General features: G+C 33.1%; 1 protein-coding gene across 1 annotated transcript; it reads left to right on the forward strand.

Moving 5' to 3' along the window:
- The first annotated feature begins 15,771 nt into the window (after positions 1 to 15,771).
- LOC144854744 (uncharacterized) lies at positions 15,772 to 16,463 on the forward strand. Its single transcript, XM_078712705.1, has one exon. The coding sequence runs from the start codon at positions 15,828 to 15,830 to the stop codon at positions 16,353 to 16,355; it is 528 nt and encodes a 175-aa protein (XP_078568831.1). The 5' UTR covers positions 15,772 to 15,827; the 3' UTR covers positions 16,356 to 16,463.
- The last annotated feature ends 2,402 nt before the right edge of the window (positions 16,464 to 18,865 follow it).

Genomic DNA, 18,865 nt, shown 5'->3' on the forward strand with positions numbered 1-18,865 from the left:
GAATGACATATTACATAAACTTATTTGAAATGAAACATCGTAGTTTACACATTTATATTCTACAAACTTAACCTTGCAATTAAACGAACGATTCATTACTACCGTATTGATCCACCAAAGTGCCCCTAACAATTCAAATTAGTTGTCAAAGCACAATTGTGTTATAATTTATATTGCCAATTAGTTTGCTTTTCATAATCTTGGAAACTAAAGTAACTAGAATTTTAAAAAAAAGTATGGTATTTATCGCATTTTCATTGTTTCCATTGAAGTTGGTCTCTGTGCTCGTGGACAATGTAAAACTCTTGTGCTTAATTAATTATTATTATTATTATTATAGATTATAAAACAGCATGTATATTTGTAGCCTAAACATTTCGCCTTACTGTTAAAACTGTGTACCTGTATTTCAACCGAATAAGGTATACTTCTCATGTAATTCAATTCAATTCAATTTCTTTATTGCTGCAAATGCCATCAAGGTATAATATCCGCTTAAGCATACTACATACAAACATATACATATTTACATTTAAAATTGTTGTTATCATTACTATAGTTATTATTGTTATTACTACTGTTGTTATTATTATAATAATTATTATTTAACTACGGGTCAATAATTATGGTACTTATACTTTTGTGAACTAGTAAAAGTGCATGACTTGCTAAATGTGTACATACAAAGATCAGGAAGATACATCTACCTGAAAAGATACTAGGGTCTTGCCAATTGATTCTGTAGACAGGTGATGCAAAATCCATCTTTCGGATTATCTTTTCTAAATATATGTACGTCATGACGTGTAATATAGACATGGTTATGGTATTGGTATTCAGGGGGTATAGATCCAGGATTTCTGGCCCTAGACGTATGTGCTAATAGCCAAATATATTTGAGCTGGGGCTTAATGTTTGTTTCAATGATTTTCTTTGAAAATCAGAGAGTTGCAAGATAGCTGATATCTTCAATACAGTGTAATAGTTCATGGCGACTATTAACCCAATTCGAAACCCATAGGCGATGGGTCCACCAGGGGTTTACTATTCCCAGGTTCCACAGGATAAAGTCTACATACCATGCGCAGCCAACGAACTGGCTTACAGAAAACCGGTTTACGTAACCTATTTGATGTATGTCTTAGTATATGTCTTCACTATATTCATTGACCTCCCTAAAATTATATGGTGCTTCTATATTCCTACATATTAATAGCATAATGAGTGATATAAAATATTTCATCTTGGCTGTCAAAGAAGCGGATGCACGCCCCTGCGTTTCCCCTGGATCCTTCCGCCTGGTAACTAAAATACGAATTTTCACTAACGTTAAACTGTTAGCCCTTTTGTTTGGCTCGGCTACAGTATGTAGCAATAACCGTCATGTGTAGAATCAAGACTTACGAATAGGAGACCTGTAATTGGATTAGTGATTGGATCATCTCCACAACCACTTCGAGCAACTGTCAAAGGGTAAACAACTTCTCCACTTTCAACCCAGCCATAATTACAGCAATCATAACCAGCTGCTTGTGCCGCTTGTAGTTGTGCTCGTGTTGCCAGTGCTCCTCCAGTGTAACCAGAGCATCTATCCTTAGCATCCTGGTACGTAAGTTGGTATCTTTCGCTTCCGCTGACGTGCATCACGCGGTGAGAGGGAAATGGATCTGGAAACGTGATGGTCTGGTTTGGTAAAGGAATATAACACATTGCAAAATATTCTGTTGACAGGCCGTATAACCTAATGTAGTTACCAGTTGGATAAAGCCAAAATTCCGATGGAATATTGCCTGTACAAGGATTCCCCGCCAATCCTCTCAAAAGCCAGCCATCTGTACAAAGATAAACACCTAGTGAGTACGATGCGTTATAAACCTCGAAAGGAGTCGCCAGTCGACCACCAAAGTGAGTACTGCATCTTGCCTCAGATTCACTGTAGTTCAGTTTATCTGAATTTAAACCTGTCAGCCTTATAATTCGTTGGGTCTTCGGAATATAATCAAACAAACCTAATGGTTGATTATATCCTCTGTAACAATAAAGGCCACTTTTATAAGTTTTGTCTGGGAAAATATTACTTCGTTGATCTGATGTATTTAATGAACAATTGTGTCCGTTGATTTCAGTGAAGGCTATCTCACCACTAATCAGCCAGCCCTCCGTGCAGTTATCCATACGAGGTTGAAATGCGCTGTAAAGTTGTTCATACGATGCAAGTGAACCCAAGTGAGTTCTACAGGTATCAGAGGCTACTTTGTAAGTAGTATTAGGTGAAAAATAATGTATCCAATCTAAAAACAAAATGATCATGGGCGATTAATTGCACTGCACACTCATCAACAATTATTATTATTATTTTAGCTTAACAAAAATTATTACTGGTGAAGAATGTTATTATTTACACATCTATTTCGTTTTAAAATCCGCCCTGTACAAACATATATTATAATCACTTCTATAGATTCAATTTTTAAAAATTGTTAAAATAGGCCATCGTTCCTTCATGTGAAATATTTTAGTACTTAACATTGTTATTACTAATTTTAAAAACGATTATCTCACCGTTTACAAGATTTTTATTTGTGCTATTAGAAAGCTACAAGAATTTTCTTTCAGTAAATTGTAAATATATTTTTAAAATTTACCTCTCTGGAATAGGAACGATTTTAAAACTAAATATTGACAGATAATATAACAATTCAGACATGATGCAGATGTATTATTTAATAATTGTTAAGAGACTTTCTATCGTTGGAATAAAAGAAAATGATTATACTCACGATTCCTAAAACTTTCATCCAATACCTATAGATAAAGAAGAATAATTGAAATATAACACTTTTAAACAAAACCATGCATTAATGAAGTATTGTCCCTTGAAACACAAAAAATGAGGGTCAAAATATTCTAAATTTAAATTGGCCATATCAAAGTAATATTAAAGTTATTCACTTTAAGTCGAAAATTCGAGCCAAAAACAACAAGTCTACGTAATTAACAGGTAAATTAATTTGATTACATTTCGTCTGGAAAATCGTCGCTAGCAAAGTAAACAAAGATTTCAAACCACGAGTATGCATTATGCATGATGCTAATTAGAATTGTTTACAACTCGTCACGGTTGAGAAGGTGTTTTCACACAGATCGCGAGGAAGTTTTATGATTATGCATACAGAGTAGCCAAACAAGCGCGTTGCATTATGAGATGTTTTGATCGAAAACTTTATTTTTTGTTATTTTTTGAACAAAAAAACGTCTGTATTTAAGTTAAATGATTTTTCGACTCATTTTTGGTGAAAGTTTATAACAATTATGATACTTCAAAATGACCCACTTTTTTCGAAATCCTTTTTTTTGTTGGAATTAGTCAAAGGGACAATACATCTTTAAAAAGACAAACCATTGTTTTAGTTCATTTTATTTGTCCAAAAGGAAATTCATGTTGACATGCAATTGCTAACAAATTAGTTGAAGGTTAGTGAAACAGAAAAAGACAAACGTATTTGAAAAATACAACAGAGATACATTATTACTCTGATAAACAATGAATTAGTTAACTTAGTTGATTAAAAAGCCTGATTGAATGTGGAACAAAAGAATCCAGGAAGCGTTTTTTCTACTTTGAGCAGTCCTCAATCGCCTTCCAGATCTTAACCATTGATAATTACTATGAAGTGGATGGGCATTGTCTTTCATTATGCTACTAACTTTATCATAAACTTTAACATTACAACATCGATTAAAATTGTCTGATTAATAATTTTACACGCGATATTTACTAAACATTGAACATTTAAAAGTCAAACAATGCTCTGTCTATAATTAAAAGACAAAATGGGATCTGTAAAAGTTAAAGTTCAACGTAAACATTTATTTTCTTTCTTTCATAAAAAATTACAATAATATTTATTAATAAGGTACTTAAATAAGGTAGGTAGTATTGAATTTGAAATGTATATTAAAAAAAAACATCATTTACTCTTTTATTTTAAATTTCATAAAATTATTAAAATTTTCTCTATTTTCTATTTTTTCTTCCTTTTTCTTTTTGTTTTTATATTTATTAACAACAAATAAACCTTATAATGATAATACAACAACATGTGAAAAGAAAGATGGCACTCTAGGAAAGGCAAACGATTGATATCAACTAATTTTAGAAACTGTTGTTCGGAAAAAATAGAGGAAGTTTTGAGAAAGACGATGCGATCGAGTAACAATACTAATGGCTGGATTTTTATAAAATAATAAGTCTTTCTATAGATGCTTGTAATTATTAGCCCAAACAATATTACAATAATTTAAGTGGGGCAAAAATAAGAGAACAATATTATATAAGGTATAAAGTGAGAGAGCATATAGATAATTCCGATATTTTTTTAGATCTTCGAAGCAACCGAGTCAATATGACATTTCCATGTTATTTTAGAAGGATTTGTTGGATTATGAAAAATAATAGCACTGCATTTTTTAATATTTATCGACAGTTTATTAACTGAAAAATAATTTAAAACAGACTTAAGTTCGTTGTTAACAACATCAAATAGTGTATTAATGTCACTATGCGAATATAAAATAGTGGTATCATCAGCATATAAGAAAGAGGAGAGAATGGAAGAATTTAAGAAATCATTAATATAAATGATGAATAATAGAGGGCCAAGCAGTGACCCTTGGAGATGAAGCGAAAGTCCGATGTATTATTATTATTAGGCCTATTATTAAATTTTGTACATTGCGTGATGCTGAAATAGGACATTATTCGTTTGAGAAAAAATATCCGGTCATATATAATGACAGAGGGGTTTGGAAATAAAAAAGGCAGACCATGGTTTGCCATTTATCGAAATGGAATGGAGTACATAGTTGTATGTAAATAGAACCTACCTTCTCTATGTATTCAGATGAAAGATCTTGTTGAAAATCTTCTGTAGATGCTTTTACATTTTTATTGATTTGACACAAACGATCCTGCTTATTGTAGTTAACAGACCAACAGTAGACTTTCCTGGAGCAAGCCAGCAAACATCCAGCACGATTGACGTTAGGAATCTGGTAACTCCAGCCCAGAAGAGAACGTTGTGAAACTACTGTATATAGATGAGAACTCGCAAAAGCAGACTCATTACAAAGTAGGCTTACAACCGAACCCAAGAGCACGGCGAAATACTTGTTGCCACTCATTTTTTCTCAAATAAGTTGAACTTGTGTTCAAAGATAAAAGACTTATATTGAAACAAGCGCAACTGAGAAGTGTTAACAACGAAATCTTACTAGTGAATGAAAGGATAGAAATTGTTGACGAATATTTAAATAATTGTGTATGTATTAGAGATAACAAAATATTGATCTTCATTCATGAGAAAATTGTATATATTACAATTTATAATGAAACATAATTATCTTTTTTAAATATAATATCAAATGGCCTTAGGGTGGTAATATAATAATAAAATTCAGTATTGTTCATATTCACCAATACCACCAATATTTAATATTTATTTGAATAAGGCATATTTAAACAATATAGCAATTATTTTAATAGTTTTAACCAACAATTGTGATGGATGTACAGTATTGTTTGACTTTTTTGATATTGTAACCTTCATGTCTTTTAATGCGTTTATCTGTATTAGTGTTTTTTATGGATGTTTTAATTCGATTAATCTGAGTAGCAGAGTCTCATTTTTTTAACTTAAAGTATTTTGTGTCAACAAAGTATTTCTATGTCTATTCTATTTATGTTTGTTACAAGACTGTAAAACCAAACTATTGTGCTTAATTATAAATCGATTATAACATGTCCAGTTTGTCTTAACATCCGTCTTACTAGGCTATACCTGTATTTCAACCAAAACCAAGCCTACATTGACAACTAATTTGGTAAACTATACTTTTGATTAAACTTGTAAAGATTTAACATGACTTGCGAAATCCAGGTTATGGTAACATTATGACTCAGCTAATACAGAAGTGTTTGCTAGCCAAATAGACCTGAACGGGCCGTAATTTGTTTTTTTTTCAAAAACTTTCTTTGGAAATCAGAGATAGATGAATACCGTAACAACTTATGTTCTCTATATAATCTCTCGCAAACATATTAAAAAAAGTCGATGGATTCCATTTTGGCAGTCAAAGGTATTGCGTGTTCCTACTAGCGCTCTGGATCCGTCCTGTAAATGGAATATATAAATAAACTAATGATTGTTCAGTTTAGTTTTTCGCTCGGCTAAAATATGTAGCAATAACCATCACTTGTAGAATCAAGACTTTCGAATCCATTGTAATTCCACTATTACCGCAACCACCTCGAGGATGCGTGGTAGGGTAGGCAACATCTTCACTTTCAAGCCAGTCATAATTACTGCAATCATAACCAGCTTCCTGTGAAATACCTACATTCTCTACGTATTCAGATGAAAGTTCTTGTTGAAAATCTTCTGTAGATGCTTTGTCTTGTACATTTGTATTCATTTGACACAAACGATCCTGCTTACTGTAATTAACAGACCAATAGTAGGCTTTCCCGGAAAAAGCCAGCAAACATCCAGCACGATTGACGTTAGGAATCTGGTAACTCCAGCCCAGAAGAGAACGTTGTGAAATCAATATTATAGATGAGAATTCGCAAAGGCAGGCTCACTACCGTAACAGAGTGGGCTTACGACCGAACAAACGAGCCCGGTGAAACACCTAATATTGAACGAGTGTTGACTGGTCAAATACTAAATGCATATACGGTGATAATTTTAAACGCCTATCAGACATTCAATGTTGATGGAATAACCAGCGTTAAACTATGTCTACACTATAACTAGTTTGACACAAAAAGTGTGATGTGCCCAAATATGGTAGTGATATGCCCAAATATGGTATTGATATGACATCATCATGTCCATATATGGGCACATTTTTTGTTGTCACATAAAGTTCGATAGTGTAGACAGAGCGTTATGCGTTATTTTAATTCAAACGCAACTGAGAAAGAAATCATTACTGATGAATGAAAGTATAGAAATTGTTTATATGTGTTAGAGATAACAAATATTGATCTTCGTTAAAAATAATAATAAATGTTTATGTAATGAAGCAAAAAAACTATAATAAAATTGTACATACCACATTCAATGAAACTTTCTTTATACGCTATTTTCATATACCGTATTTATTCGAATAAACTGCGCCACGGGGGGCGTTTATTGTTCAGGACAGTTATTATTAGAGGGGCGTTTATTCGAGTGAGGCGTTTATTCGGGGAGGCGTTTATTTTTTTTGGGTGTAATCATATGTGTAATCAAATAACCCGTTAGATATGAACAAACAAAAAACAGTGATAAAATACAGTAAATTTGTATCAAAATATTTGGTAAATTGTAGATCATGTCAATAAATTATACTACAAATAGAAATGTGGCTTATATAATGAAATATTTCTCTTGCAGACATAGTTTGCAGCGTTTACTTATATTGGAATAAGGCTTAAATTTGGCTAACACTCGTCATCTTTAGTTTCCAAACATGTTAGCTAAGCGCTGTACCATTTTTATACTTTTCATTACAGAATGAGCTTGTATGCCCATTGTATCTACACTTAAATGTATTTCTGTCAGTCCAACATATGTTTCAATTTTGTTAGTGCCATTTCTTGTGACAGTGGCCTGGTATACTACACCACTTGTTAAGCATTTCCCTAAAGGGCAAATCAAATACAAATATATAAACTGAAAGATACACAAATTATGTTAAATAAGTTAACAAACGTTTCATAACTAAACAACTTTTTTCATTAAACATGCAATATATTTTGTAATAGATAACATAACAAAAAAATATGCAGAAAATAATGTAAATATATATAGTTAGGGAATTTTAGGTCAAAAAAATGCCAATCTGTGAAATAATTATTAACAAAGGTTTTTCAGTGGATTCATGTTCTAATGCATCCCAAGTCATCCCAAAAAAATCCTCCATGAATTTTGACCTGGGGAAAGGGTGTCATTTTGAGGTCAAAGATCATTTGGTGTCAAATTAGAGATACGCCTGTTATTGTTTTAATAACGTTGTGAATTTTGAATGTACCTCATTTTATTTAGTATCAAATGATAGCTTTAAATTATCTTTATTTTGATATATAGTTATGCAGGTATATATCGGGTTATATTATGAATTTTGGTCAATTAATACTATTTTATAAGCATTTTTTCCAAAAAAACAAAAAAATTATATTTTTTACACCAGAAAAAAAAAATTAAGGTAGCACTCAATGGTAACGAAACTTCTCTAAAAATATCTCTCCAATATAATGATCATGTGTAAAAAAAATTTGAATCATTTGATAGTTGATTGTGGACATGGGTGTAGATTGAAGTTATTGAAACTAAAACTGAGAAATATCATGTTTTTCATGTACTCTGTACTGTTTATCATGTAAACAAAATGGCCACTATTTTCATACAACATGCTATATTGTATTGAGTTAATTTTGGTGTCAAATTGTTCACAATGTATATGTTAATATTAGTTCTAATAGAAATTTTTTTGTAAAATTAACCGGAAACCCCATTTCCAGCAATTTTGACCTTTGACCTCTTTTCGCCATATCTAAGTAACGGCAGGTCGGAGAGAGTTAAAACTAGGAGCAAATTGTTCCCAATATGTATATTTATATTCAGTTTAACAGAAGATCTTGCTTGAAAATGACCGGAAGTGTGGTTATTGACCTTTGACCTCTTTTCGCCATATCTAAGTAACGGCAGGTCGGAGAGAATTAAAACTAAGAGCAAATTGTTCCCAAGATATATATTTATATTCAGTTTAACAGAAGATCTTGCTTGAAAATGACCGGAAGTGTGGTTATTGACCTTTGACATAAATTTATAGTTTATTTATTCTAGTATTACTTCTATCACCCATTTTTTATGAAATTTTAACCTTTGACTTGTTTTTCTCATCTAAATAATGACATGGCATAGAGAGTTGAAACTAAGCGCAAATTGTTTATAATAGATATATATTTATATTTAATCTAATGGATTATATTGTTTGATAACTATACAAGAAGTACATAGGAGCCTCTCGGGATGGATTTTAATTCAAAGAGGTGTTGGGGCGGGGGGTGTGTGGTGGTTGTTTGGTAACATATAATATTATATCTTAATTTAAAGAAATATTTACAGAATGGTCAGAATTTATTGGACAACATAATACAGTGTTAATATGTCTCAACCAAAGTTAAAATTTGAGCTGCAGACCACCTTAAAGATTTATTGAGTACTTTTTCCCACATAGACCGATGCAAGGGACCCACAGTTCGATCTACATGTTTCCGATTCAAGGCCAATTTATAGGCCATAGAGTACCCAAAAGGTTCATTTGGGCAAATCGATAGGAGTTCCTTAAGAATCGTATGTAATAGCTTTTTCCCATATGGTCGAATCCATATTATAAGACAAACAGTTTCATCCAGATATCCATGTATCTCCAATAAAGGGCATGTATGGCCATAGAGAATCCAGAGGTTACCCCTGGTTCATTTTGGCAAATCCATATGGGTTCCTTAAGGATCAGGGTTGCACAGATAGGCTGGAATCCACAGTTTTACCCGATATATTTCTAATACAGGGCCTTATGTAGCCAAATGCATTGATCTGATACATGGGCCAAATGTAGAACTGAACATAATCATAATAATAATATCCTGGATTTATATAGCTCCTAATATTGTGAAATCTCTAAGCGATGTACACAAACTAATACGATTACATGCCAATAAAACCATGCCAAAAATAAAACCCAAACCGAAGTAAGGCGATACGCTCTCGTCACTAACCAGAGATCGGTCTAACTGAACCTCGGACAGCACTAGTTGTGTCTCGGTCATCCCGGACTTGGGCGCCTCCTGCCCTACTTAAACTAGATCTAAAATAATCTAGGTGGCATGGAAAAGGAGAAAAAGGGGAGTAATATGCTTTATTAAACAATATATGTTAACAAATATGTCTTTTAAGAAGCCTCTTAAAAAGAGCCATTGACTGTGCATCTTTAATGCAGTTTGGAAGAGAAATCCAAAGCATAGGAGCTGCATAAGATAATGCACGGTGACCATAAGATGGTCTTCACTTTAGCAGGAACAAGATGATTCTGAGAATTGGAACGAAGACTGTGACAACAGGATTGTGGAGTGAAAACACGAAGAGATTTATATGTGAGCAGCAATATCTTGAAGTTGAGACGCTCCTTCACAGGAAGCCAGTGCAGTTCATGCAAGATAGGTGTTATGTGGTTCGACACACTATACGGGCAGCACTATTTTGTAACATCTGCAACTTCCTAAGCAGGGTCTTGGGCTGTGCGACATGAATACTATTACAGTAGTGCAGACGTGATGATATAAAGGCATGCAGAAGTCGTGCAGTTGTTACCCTATCCAGAAATCTACAAATTAGACCAATCTTCCTAATCCCAACCATAGCAGAACGATGGCATTGATGTTAGCATCCATCTGCAAGTAGGAATCCATGTAAACCCCAAGATTTCGAACTTCTGGGGATGGCTTAAGATCTAATAAAGAAGATGGTTGCAATGGCAGAGATGATGTAATATGGATAAGCATACAGTAGAGAACCACGGAAGGGTATAAATAGATGACCTGCTGTTGGTTCATTTTAGGCAAATCCATATGGATTCCTTAAAGATCGAAAGTGCACAGGCAGCTTTATTCCATGAACCCACATTGTCATCCATTATATTTCCAATATGGGGCTTTATGTAGCCCCAGCCACATAGTGAACCCAGAAGGTATCCATGAAGGACCTGCCCTTGGGTTAATTTTGGTAAATCCATAAATGTTCCTTTAAGTATCGAGGGTGCACAGGCAGATTTATTCCATGGACATATCTATATGAACCCACATTTTATTTTCATCCCACATACAGTATTTCCAATATAGGGCCTCTTGTAGCCCAACATAGAGAATCCAGAAGGGTCCATGGAAGATCGGCCCTTGAGTTCATTTGGGCAAATCCATAATCAAGATCAAGTAGTTTTATTATATATGGTCCAATCTATGAACTATTTACCCCATATTAATTACTAATAGTAATACAAGGCCTTATGTAGCGCACCACATAGAGATCCCAAAAGGGTCCTTAGATAGAGGGTTCATTCGGGCAAATCCATATGGGTTAGGGTTTTTTTTTTAGTTTATCTTGTTATGAGACAGACTATATGGGAAATGTTTGACCCATGTCCATTACAGAGCCGGTATGTTTTTCAGCATTAAATAAAGCTTTTTTTGAGGAAAATACCATAATAAACAATTTTTGGTAGAATAGGCCTACTTTATTAATATATATGCCCATAAGAAACATTAAGTCTCTACGACCAATGGTCTTCAGAATACAGCTTCATGACCATCTAAGGTCATGATTTTCCACCATTTCTAATTCCTTTTTTATAAAATACTTTATTACAAGTAATATAAATATGCATATAAGAAACATTTTGATGCCAAAAGTAAGTCTCTAGGACCAAGGATCGCCGAGATACATGTGTTATATGCCTTAAAAGGTCAAAGGTTATTTTCCACCATTTCTAATGAATTTTTGAAAAAATACTTCATTATAGAAAATATAAATATGTATATAAGGAACATTTTGGTGTCAAAACGAAGTCTCTAGGATTAAGGATCACTGAGATACACCTGTTATATGCTTAAAAGGTCAAAGGTCATTTTCCACCATTTCTAATGAATTTTTGAAAAAATACTTCATTATAGTAAATATAAATACAGTGTCATATGCCTTGTAAGGTCAAAGGTCAAATTTAACCACTTTCCCCATCCCCTGATGTCTGGAGGAATTTTTTGGTGTATATTGGTATGTGATAGAGTATGAATCTTCAAAAAAACCTTTGTTAATTTTTTCACAGAAAAATCAAGATATTCCCTAACTAATATATGAGATTCTGTAATTGTTGAATAAAGGTGGTAGTTAACCACAAAAGATAAAAAAAAAAACAAATAGAAATGTGTTGTAATACATTATTGTGCCTGTGGAAATAAATAAAGGCCCCGTGGCGTTTATTCGAGGTGGAGTTTATTAAATATTATGTTCTATGGGGGTATTCGAGGGAGACGTTTCAAAGTTTATTCAAAGCGGGCGTTTATTCGAATAAATACGGTAATATGACACGTATTCTCGTGTTGCGTTTTTTTTTATAAAATAGAAATTACGTCCGGGTAGTGGTAATTTATGATCTCACCAATACTGTTATTTATTCTGATACTATAAATGAATTATGTACAAATATGCCCTTTAGATATATTTTGTATACAATATATATTGTATTTAATAATATTCGGTATTGTATGAAATGTTCAGGCCTATAAACAATTTTTATTATTACTTATTATTATTGCTATTCTGGCATTTAATTAACAATGCGTTTGAGATACACTTGCTAGAGCTTTAATACTCTAAACGCACGCACGAACAATACATGCGCACATATTTTTTTTCAGAAAGAAAAAAAAGATTGATAGTATTCATCCGCGGCAAGAGACATGATTGGTTTCAAAGATGATCCACATGGGTTCATGGGCGCCCACCCTTGTGAAGCGCCGATCTTACAATGTCATGGTGTGTTTATATTATTACCCAATTACTGTTAAACATAAAGTGATATGAAATAAGAAATGACATTTTATACAAGTAGGCCTAACTATAGATTGTTGAAGCACTTTTTATGAAGTTGCCGCTCTGCTACAATATGTAGCAATAACCATCATGCATAGAATTATGTTTTCTAATCCCTGTTTGTTTACAATTCCATTTTCATTAGCACAACCATATCGAGGATGCGCTGCAGGGTAAATAGCCTCTCCATCTTCAACCCAGCCAAATTGACAGCAATCATAACCAGCTGCTTGTGCCGCTTCTAGTTGTGCTCGTGTTGCCAGTGCTCCTCCAGTGTAAGCAGAGCATCTATCCTTAGCATCCTGGTACGTTGGCTGGTATCTTTCGCTTCCCCTGATGTGCATCACACGGTGAGAGGGAAAATGGATCTGGAAACGTAATGTTCTGATTTGGTAAAGGAATATAACACATTGCAAACAATTCTGTTGATGGTTCGGATAACCTAATGTAGTTACCAGTTGGATAAAGCCAAAATTCCGATGGAATATTACCTGTACAAGGATTCCCCGCCAATCCTCTCAAAAGCCATCCCTTTGTACAAAGATCAACACCTAGTGAGTACGATGCATTATAAACTTCAAAAGGAGTCGCCAGTCGACCACCAAAGTGAGTACGGCATCTTGCCTCAGATTCACTGTAGTTCAGTTTATCTGAATTAAAACCTGTCAGCCTTGTAATTCGTTGGAACTTCGGAATATAATAAAAAACACCTAATGGTTGATTATATCCTCTGTAACAATAATAGCCACTTTGATAAGTTTTGTCTGGGAAAATGTACTTCGTCGATTTGGTGAATGCAATGTACATTTGTCAAAAACCGTGCTTTAAAACTACAATCCATTGTTTTTAAAGATCAGACAATGGTTTTTCTATAATTAAAAATGGGACAAAAAAAAAATTGTTTTGTCTTTTATCGAAATGGAATGGAATATGGTATAGTTATATGTAAATAGAACCTACCTTCTCTATGTATTCAGATGAACAATCTTGTTGAAAATCTTCTGTAGATGCTATGTCTTGTACATTTTTATTGATTTGACACAAACGATCCTGCTTTTTGTGGTTAACAGACCGACAGTAGACTTTCCTGGAGCAATCCAGCAGACATCCAGCACGATTGACGTTAGGAAGCTGGTAACTCCAGCCCAGAAGGGAACGTTGTGAAACCACTGTATATAGATGAGAACTCGCAAAAGCAGACTCATTACAAAGTAGGCTTACAACCGAACAAAAGAGCACGGCGAAATACTTGTTGCCACTCAATTTTCTCTCAAATAAGTTGAACTTGTGTTCAAAGATAAAAGACTTATAATATTGTAAACAAACGCAACTGAGAACTGCTAGCAACGGAATCTTACTGGTAAATGAAAGGATAGAAATTGTTGACGAATATTAAAATAAGTGTGTATGTATTAGAGATAACAAAATATTGATCTTCGTTAATTAGAAAATTGTAGGCCTACATGCAATATAATCAAACTTTTTTACGCCATTGCCACATAATATTTATGCTTTTTATTAAATATAATATAAAATGTACGTCATGGCTTGAGGGGATAATAATAAAATGCAGTAATGTTCATTATCACCAATACCAACATTATTTAATTTTAATTTTATTTGGATAAAGGCATATTTTAAAGAATATGTCAATTCTTTTAATAGATTTAAGCAACAATTGTGATGGATGTACACTATTGTTTAACTTTTTTGATATTGTAACCTTTATGTGTTTTAATTGTTTGTATTAATGTTTTTTTATGGATGTTTTATTTCGATTATAACGAGGACCTGAGTCTCAGATTTTATATTTACAGTATTATGTGACAACAAAATATTATCTATGTCTATTCTATATGTTTGTGCACATGACGCCATGGTATTTTCTTCTTATTTACAAGACTGTAAAACCGAACTATTGTGCTTAATTATAAATCAATTATAACATGTCAAGTTTGTTGTAGCTAAACATTCGTCTTACTAATAAGGCTACATGTATTTCAACAAAAACCAGGTCTTCTTTGACAACTACGCCACAATAATTTGGTAAACTACACTTTTTATTACATTAGTAAAGAGTTAGCCTAACTTGACGTGCTATTTGCCATCTGCCTGATCATCTCTTCTAAATAATCATCATCTTGAACGCTAATAGTCGTTAGACATTGCACGTCCCACTTGTGTTCGCCGTGACGCGAAATCCAGGAACTCGTCATCTGATAGTAGAGAGGTATACGGTCTAGTCAGTCGTGATTATAACAATGGTTAACAATGGGGACAATAGAGTATATCATTTGATGAATTAGTTGCTTGTGAACAATTGGTTTACAATGGTTGAAGTCAATAGGTGTTATGTTTCGGATATAATAATACAATGGTTAACATTGGGTAAAGGAAGTAAAGGATTGTTGTAAGATTTGAATTAGTCATGGATTTAATAAAGATGCACCTGGTTAATTAAAACTAGTTAATTGAGGTATTTGCTTGATGTATGCCGACATAATCCAAAGACATAAGTTATTTGATCCGGATATTATAACAATGACTAAAACAAAAAGATAACAATGAATTTGAATTAGTCATGGATTTAATAAAGATGCACCTGGTTAATTAAAACTAGTTAATTGAGGTATTTGCTTGATGTATGCCGACATAATCCAAAGACATAAGTTATTTGATCCGGATATTATAACAATGACTAAAACAAAAAGATAAGAATGAATGAATGAAGTTAAATAATAAGTATGTCTTGATTGAACTATACCGACAGGTAATTAACCATCTTCCGGATTTGTTAACAAAGGGAAGAAACACAGGGTGTTTGACATACTAAAGTTTAATGTGTGACGTCATGATGTTACTTTCACTATTTTTTTGATGATTTTTGTTTTCCAATGTTTAGTTTTATTTTCATTTAAATTGGTTACGTTTACGAAAAGATTTCTTTGTTTCCTTTTCAAATAAAACAAAAAGAGGGGTAAAGAGGGACGCTACTGACATCATGCATAAATTATTTTAGTGTGTATAAATATATGGGTAAGTTTATAGTGAACTCATCAGTACCAGTTTTACAACGCACTAAACTCACTTCTACATTCTTGATTAAGAGAATTTAGTACAGTTTTCATCAGTATGAACTTCTACAAACCAACAGCTGATTACGCCGATTCTAAATTAGCTGATAAGGCTAAGGCTACTATGCAGCGAGTTATGAGGTCTAGCAAGAGACAGAGAGTAGAAGATGAACCAAATACAAGCGCTTCTTTTCAACAAGATTGTCGACCGGTGGTAAAGAATCACTTTTTTAAGAATGATAGTCGAATTACAGTTACAGCTACTAAACGTATTAAACTTAATGAAACGAGGCACGTCGTTGCTCAACGTTGGGGAGATGATATGTACGTATGTATCCGAGAATACTATCAATCAGAACCAGATGGTAAATTTAAACCTGGGAAGAAAGGTATTAATTTAACATTGATGCAGTGGAGAGATCTAATGGAGCAAAAGGACATGGTCGATGAAATGTTTTTAGAATTGGATGGATTTGACGATTGTGGAACCGGTGTAGACCTGAATGACAATGGAATGCCAGAAACACAAATGATCAAAAAAAGCTACAAGAATGACAATTACGATTGGTTAGAACAGTTCCCGTAATTACAATGTAATCTTTTGGAAAACGGAACGGATTGATGATCTTGAATTGAACAATTTTGGAAATGGGAGTACCCACTTTGAATGTGCATTTAAACATTTTAACCTGCGTGTTATTTTTTTTTGGTGTGGTTTTTTTTTTCAGTACTAAATAACATGCTAGTGTATTTGTAAAAGTAATTTAAAAAATTTAAATTTATCATTTGAATTAATTTGTTATTTCTTCATTTCTATTTAAAAGTTATTTTAAAATAAATTTAAATGTTTTTTGAGTTAATGTATTTTGTTCTTTCTGTCTAAATAATATGTTAGTGTATATATAAAACTATTTTTTTTTCTCTATTTAATTGTTATTATGTTTTTTTGAATTTTATGTTTTTTAAAGTGTATTGCGTGTTTTGCAATAGAATGTGTATTGAAATAAATTTTGTTTTTTTTTAACAACAACAACGAAAATGAAATTTGATCTTTGCGTGTTATTTAAGTATTTGAATTATTTTTATAATTTTTCATTTGGATGATTGAGGGTAATGAGTATGGATGAGAAATTGAGAAATGTGTATTACGACCCTAAACACCCCGGTAGTTTTGGTGGTGTGGATCGACTTTATCAAAATGTAAAAGACGATTTAAATATTACCAAGAAACAAGTTCAGGAATGGCTGAGCAATCAAGATACATATACATTACATAAACCAATTCAACGAAATTTCCAACGAAACCGAGTACTTGTAGCGACAATTGATGAACAATGGGAAATGGATTTGGTTGACTTGACTTCATTAAAACGTTACAATAAGCAAAATACATTTCTTATAACATGCATAGATGTCTTATCTAAATATGCGTGGGTTATACCGATAAAGAACAAGTCTTCAGATACCGTATTAAAAGCTATGAAAAAACTGTTATCAGGTAAAAGAAAACCGATTAAAATTCATACAGATAAAGGTACAGAATTTATAAATAAAAAAGTACAAACGTATCTGAAATCTAAAGATATTCATTTCTTTACGACAAACAACGAAACGAAGGCAAGCATAGTTGAGCGATTCAATAGAACTTTAAAAACGAGAATGTGGAAATTGTTTACAGCAAACGGTAATAAAAAATATATCGACGCACTTCCTAAATTAGTTTCCAGTTACAATAATTCAAAACATAGATCTATAGGAACTGCACCGATTCTCGTTACAAGCGACAACGAGCACGAAGTGTGGCAGAAATTGTATGGTGAAAGAAAGCATCCGGTAAAACGTTTTAAGTTTAAAGTCGGTGATCAAGTGCGTATCAGTAGATATAAGATGATTTTTGAAAAAGGTTATTTAGCAAACTGGACAGAAGAGATATTCACTGTATTTAAACGTAAAGGAACATCAATGCCAACGTATCAAGTAAAGGACTGGAACAATGATATAATCGAAGGAAATTTCTACGAAAAAGAATTACAAAAAGTTTCAAAATCTGATAAAGATGTATATCGCGTCGAAAAAGTAATTAAAAGGCGAAAGCGTGATGGAAAGACAGAATATTTCGTTAAGTGGTTAGGGTACCCTGCTAAATTCAACAGTTGGGTTCAGAATCTAGTCAGATAAACACGAGCATCATGTCATCTCAGTTTCACGTCTCACTACCGAGCAATAGTTCATTGAATTATTTTCCTGAAAATACACTTACAAGTTACACTACAAAATTAGCCGAGTCGATACGATTAAAAGGCGAGTGGGAAGTTGGTTTAACTGAAATACAGTACCCACATACGTGGTACAATGTAGACGATACAAACAATAAAATTTGGGTACGATTAAACGTTTCTCAAATAGAAACAGCAACGATGGAATACAAAATCGAAATTACAAGCGGATATTATAGTTCAGGTTCGAAACTGATTGATACGATAAACTCTGCTTTAAGAAAAAAGAAGTTGGATGATAACATAAGGTTTAAATTCAATTCTGTATCGGAAAAAGTTAATATTTCAACCGATATTCTGACATCTATAACGTCGTTAGGAGGTATGCAAACGCTATTGGGATTCGACATATCTTCGATTCTATTAAATTCAAATGTTACAGGAAATCATCCGATTAATCTTCATCATCGTGTACCTGGTTTATACGTTTATACAGACGTGATCGAACATCAACGAGTTGGAGATGTAAGCGTTCCTTTATTGAGAATTGTACAAACCAAGGAGAGTCAAATGAGAAACGTTACTTCTCACGAATACATGATGCCTCACTACAAGCGTTTAATAAAAAAAGAAATTGATACCATTTCGATAGATATAAGGAGTGACACTGGTGAGAAAGTATCATTTCAACGTGGGAAGGTTTTAGTGAAGCTTCATTTTCGACAGAGTAGATCATCGCATCTCATTTAATCATGCCTAACGCGTATGAGGATTACTACGTAGGTCAAGCTGGCGGTTTAAGCCTACCTGTATTTCATGGATCATCTAATCAGAGAGGGTACGGATTAGGTGGAATGTTGTCTGGTTTGTTCAAAAAAGC

Source organism: Antedon bifida, chromosome 10, assembly GCF_963402885.1.
Source record: "Antedon bifida chromosome 10, ecAntBifi1.1, whole genome shotgun sequence".
NCBI lineage: Eukaryota > Metazoa > Echinodermata > Crinoidea > Comatulida > Antedonidae > Antedon > Antedon bifida.

Bases quoted from the DNA above. Each gene is read 5' to 3' on its own strand.
- LOC144854744 (XM_078712705.1), top strand. From the start codon at position 15,828: ATGAACTTCTACAAACCAACAGCTGATTACGCCGATTCTAAATTAGCT.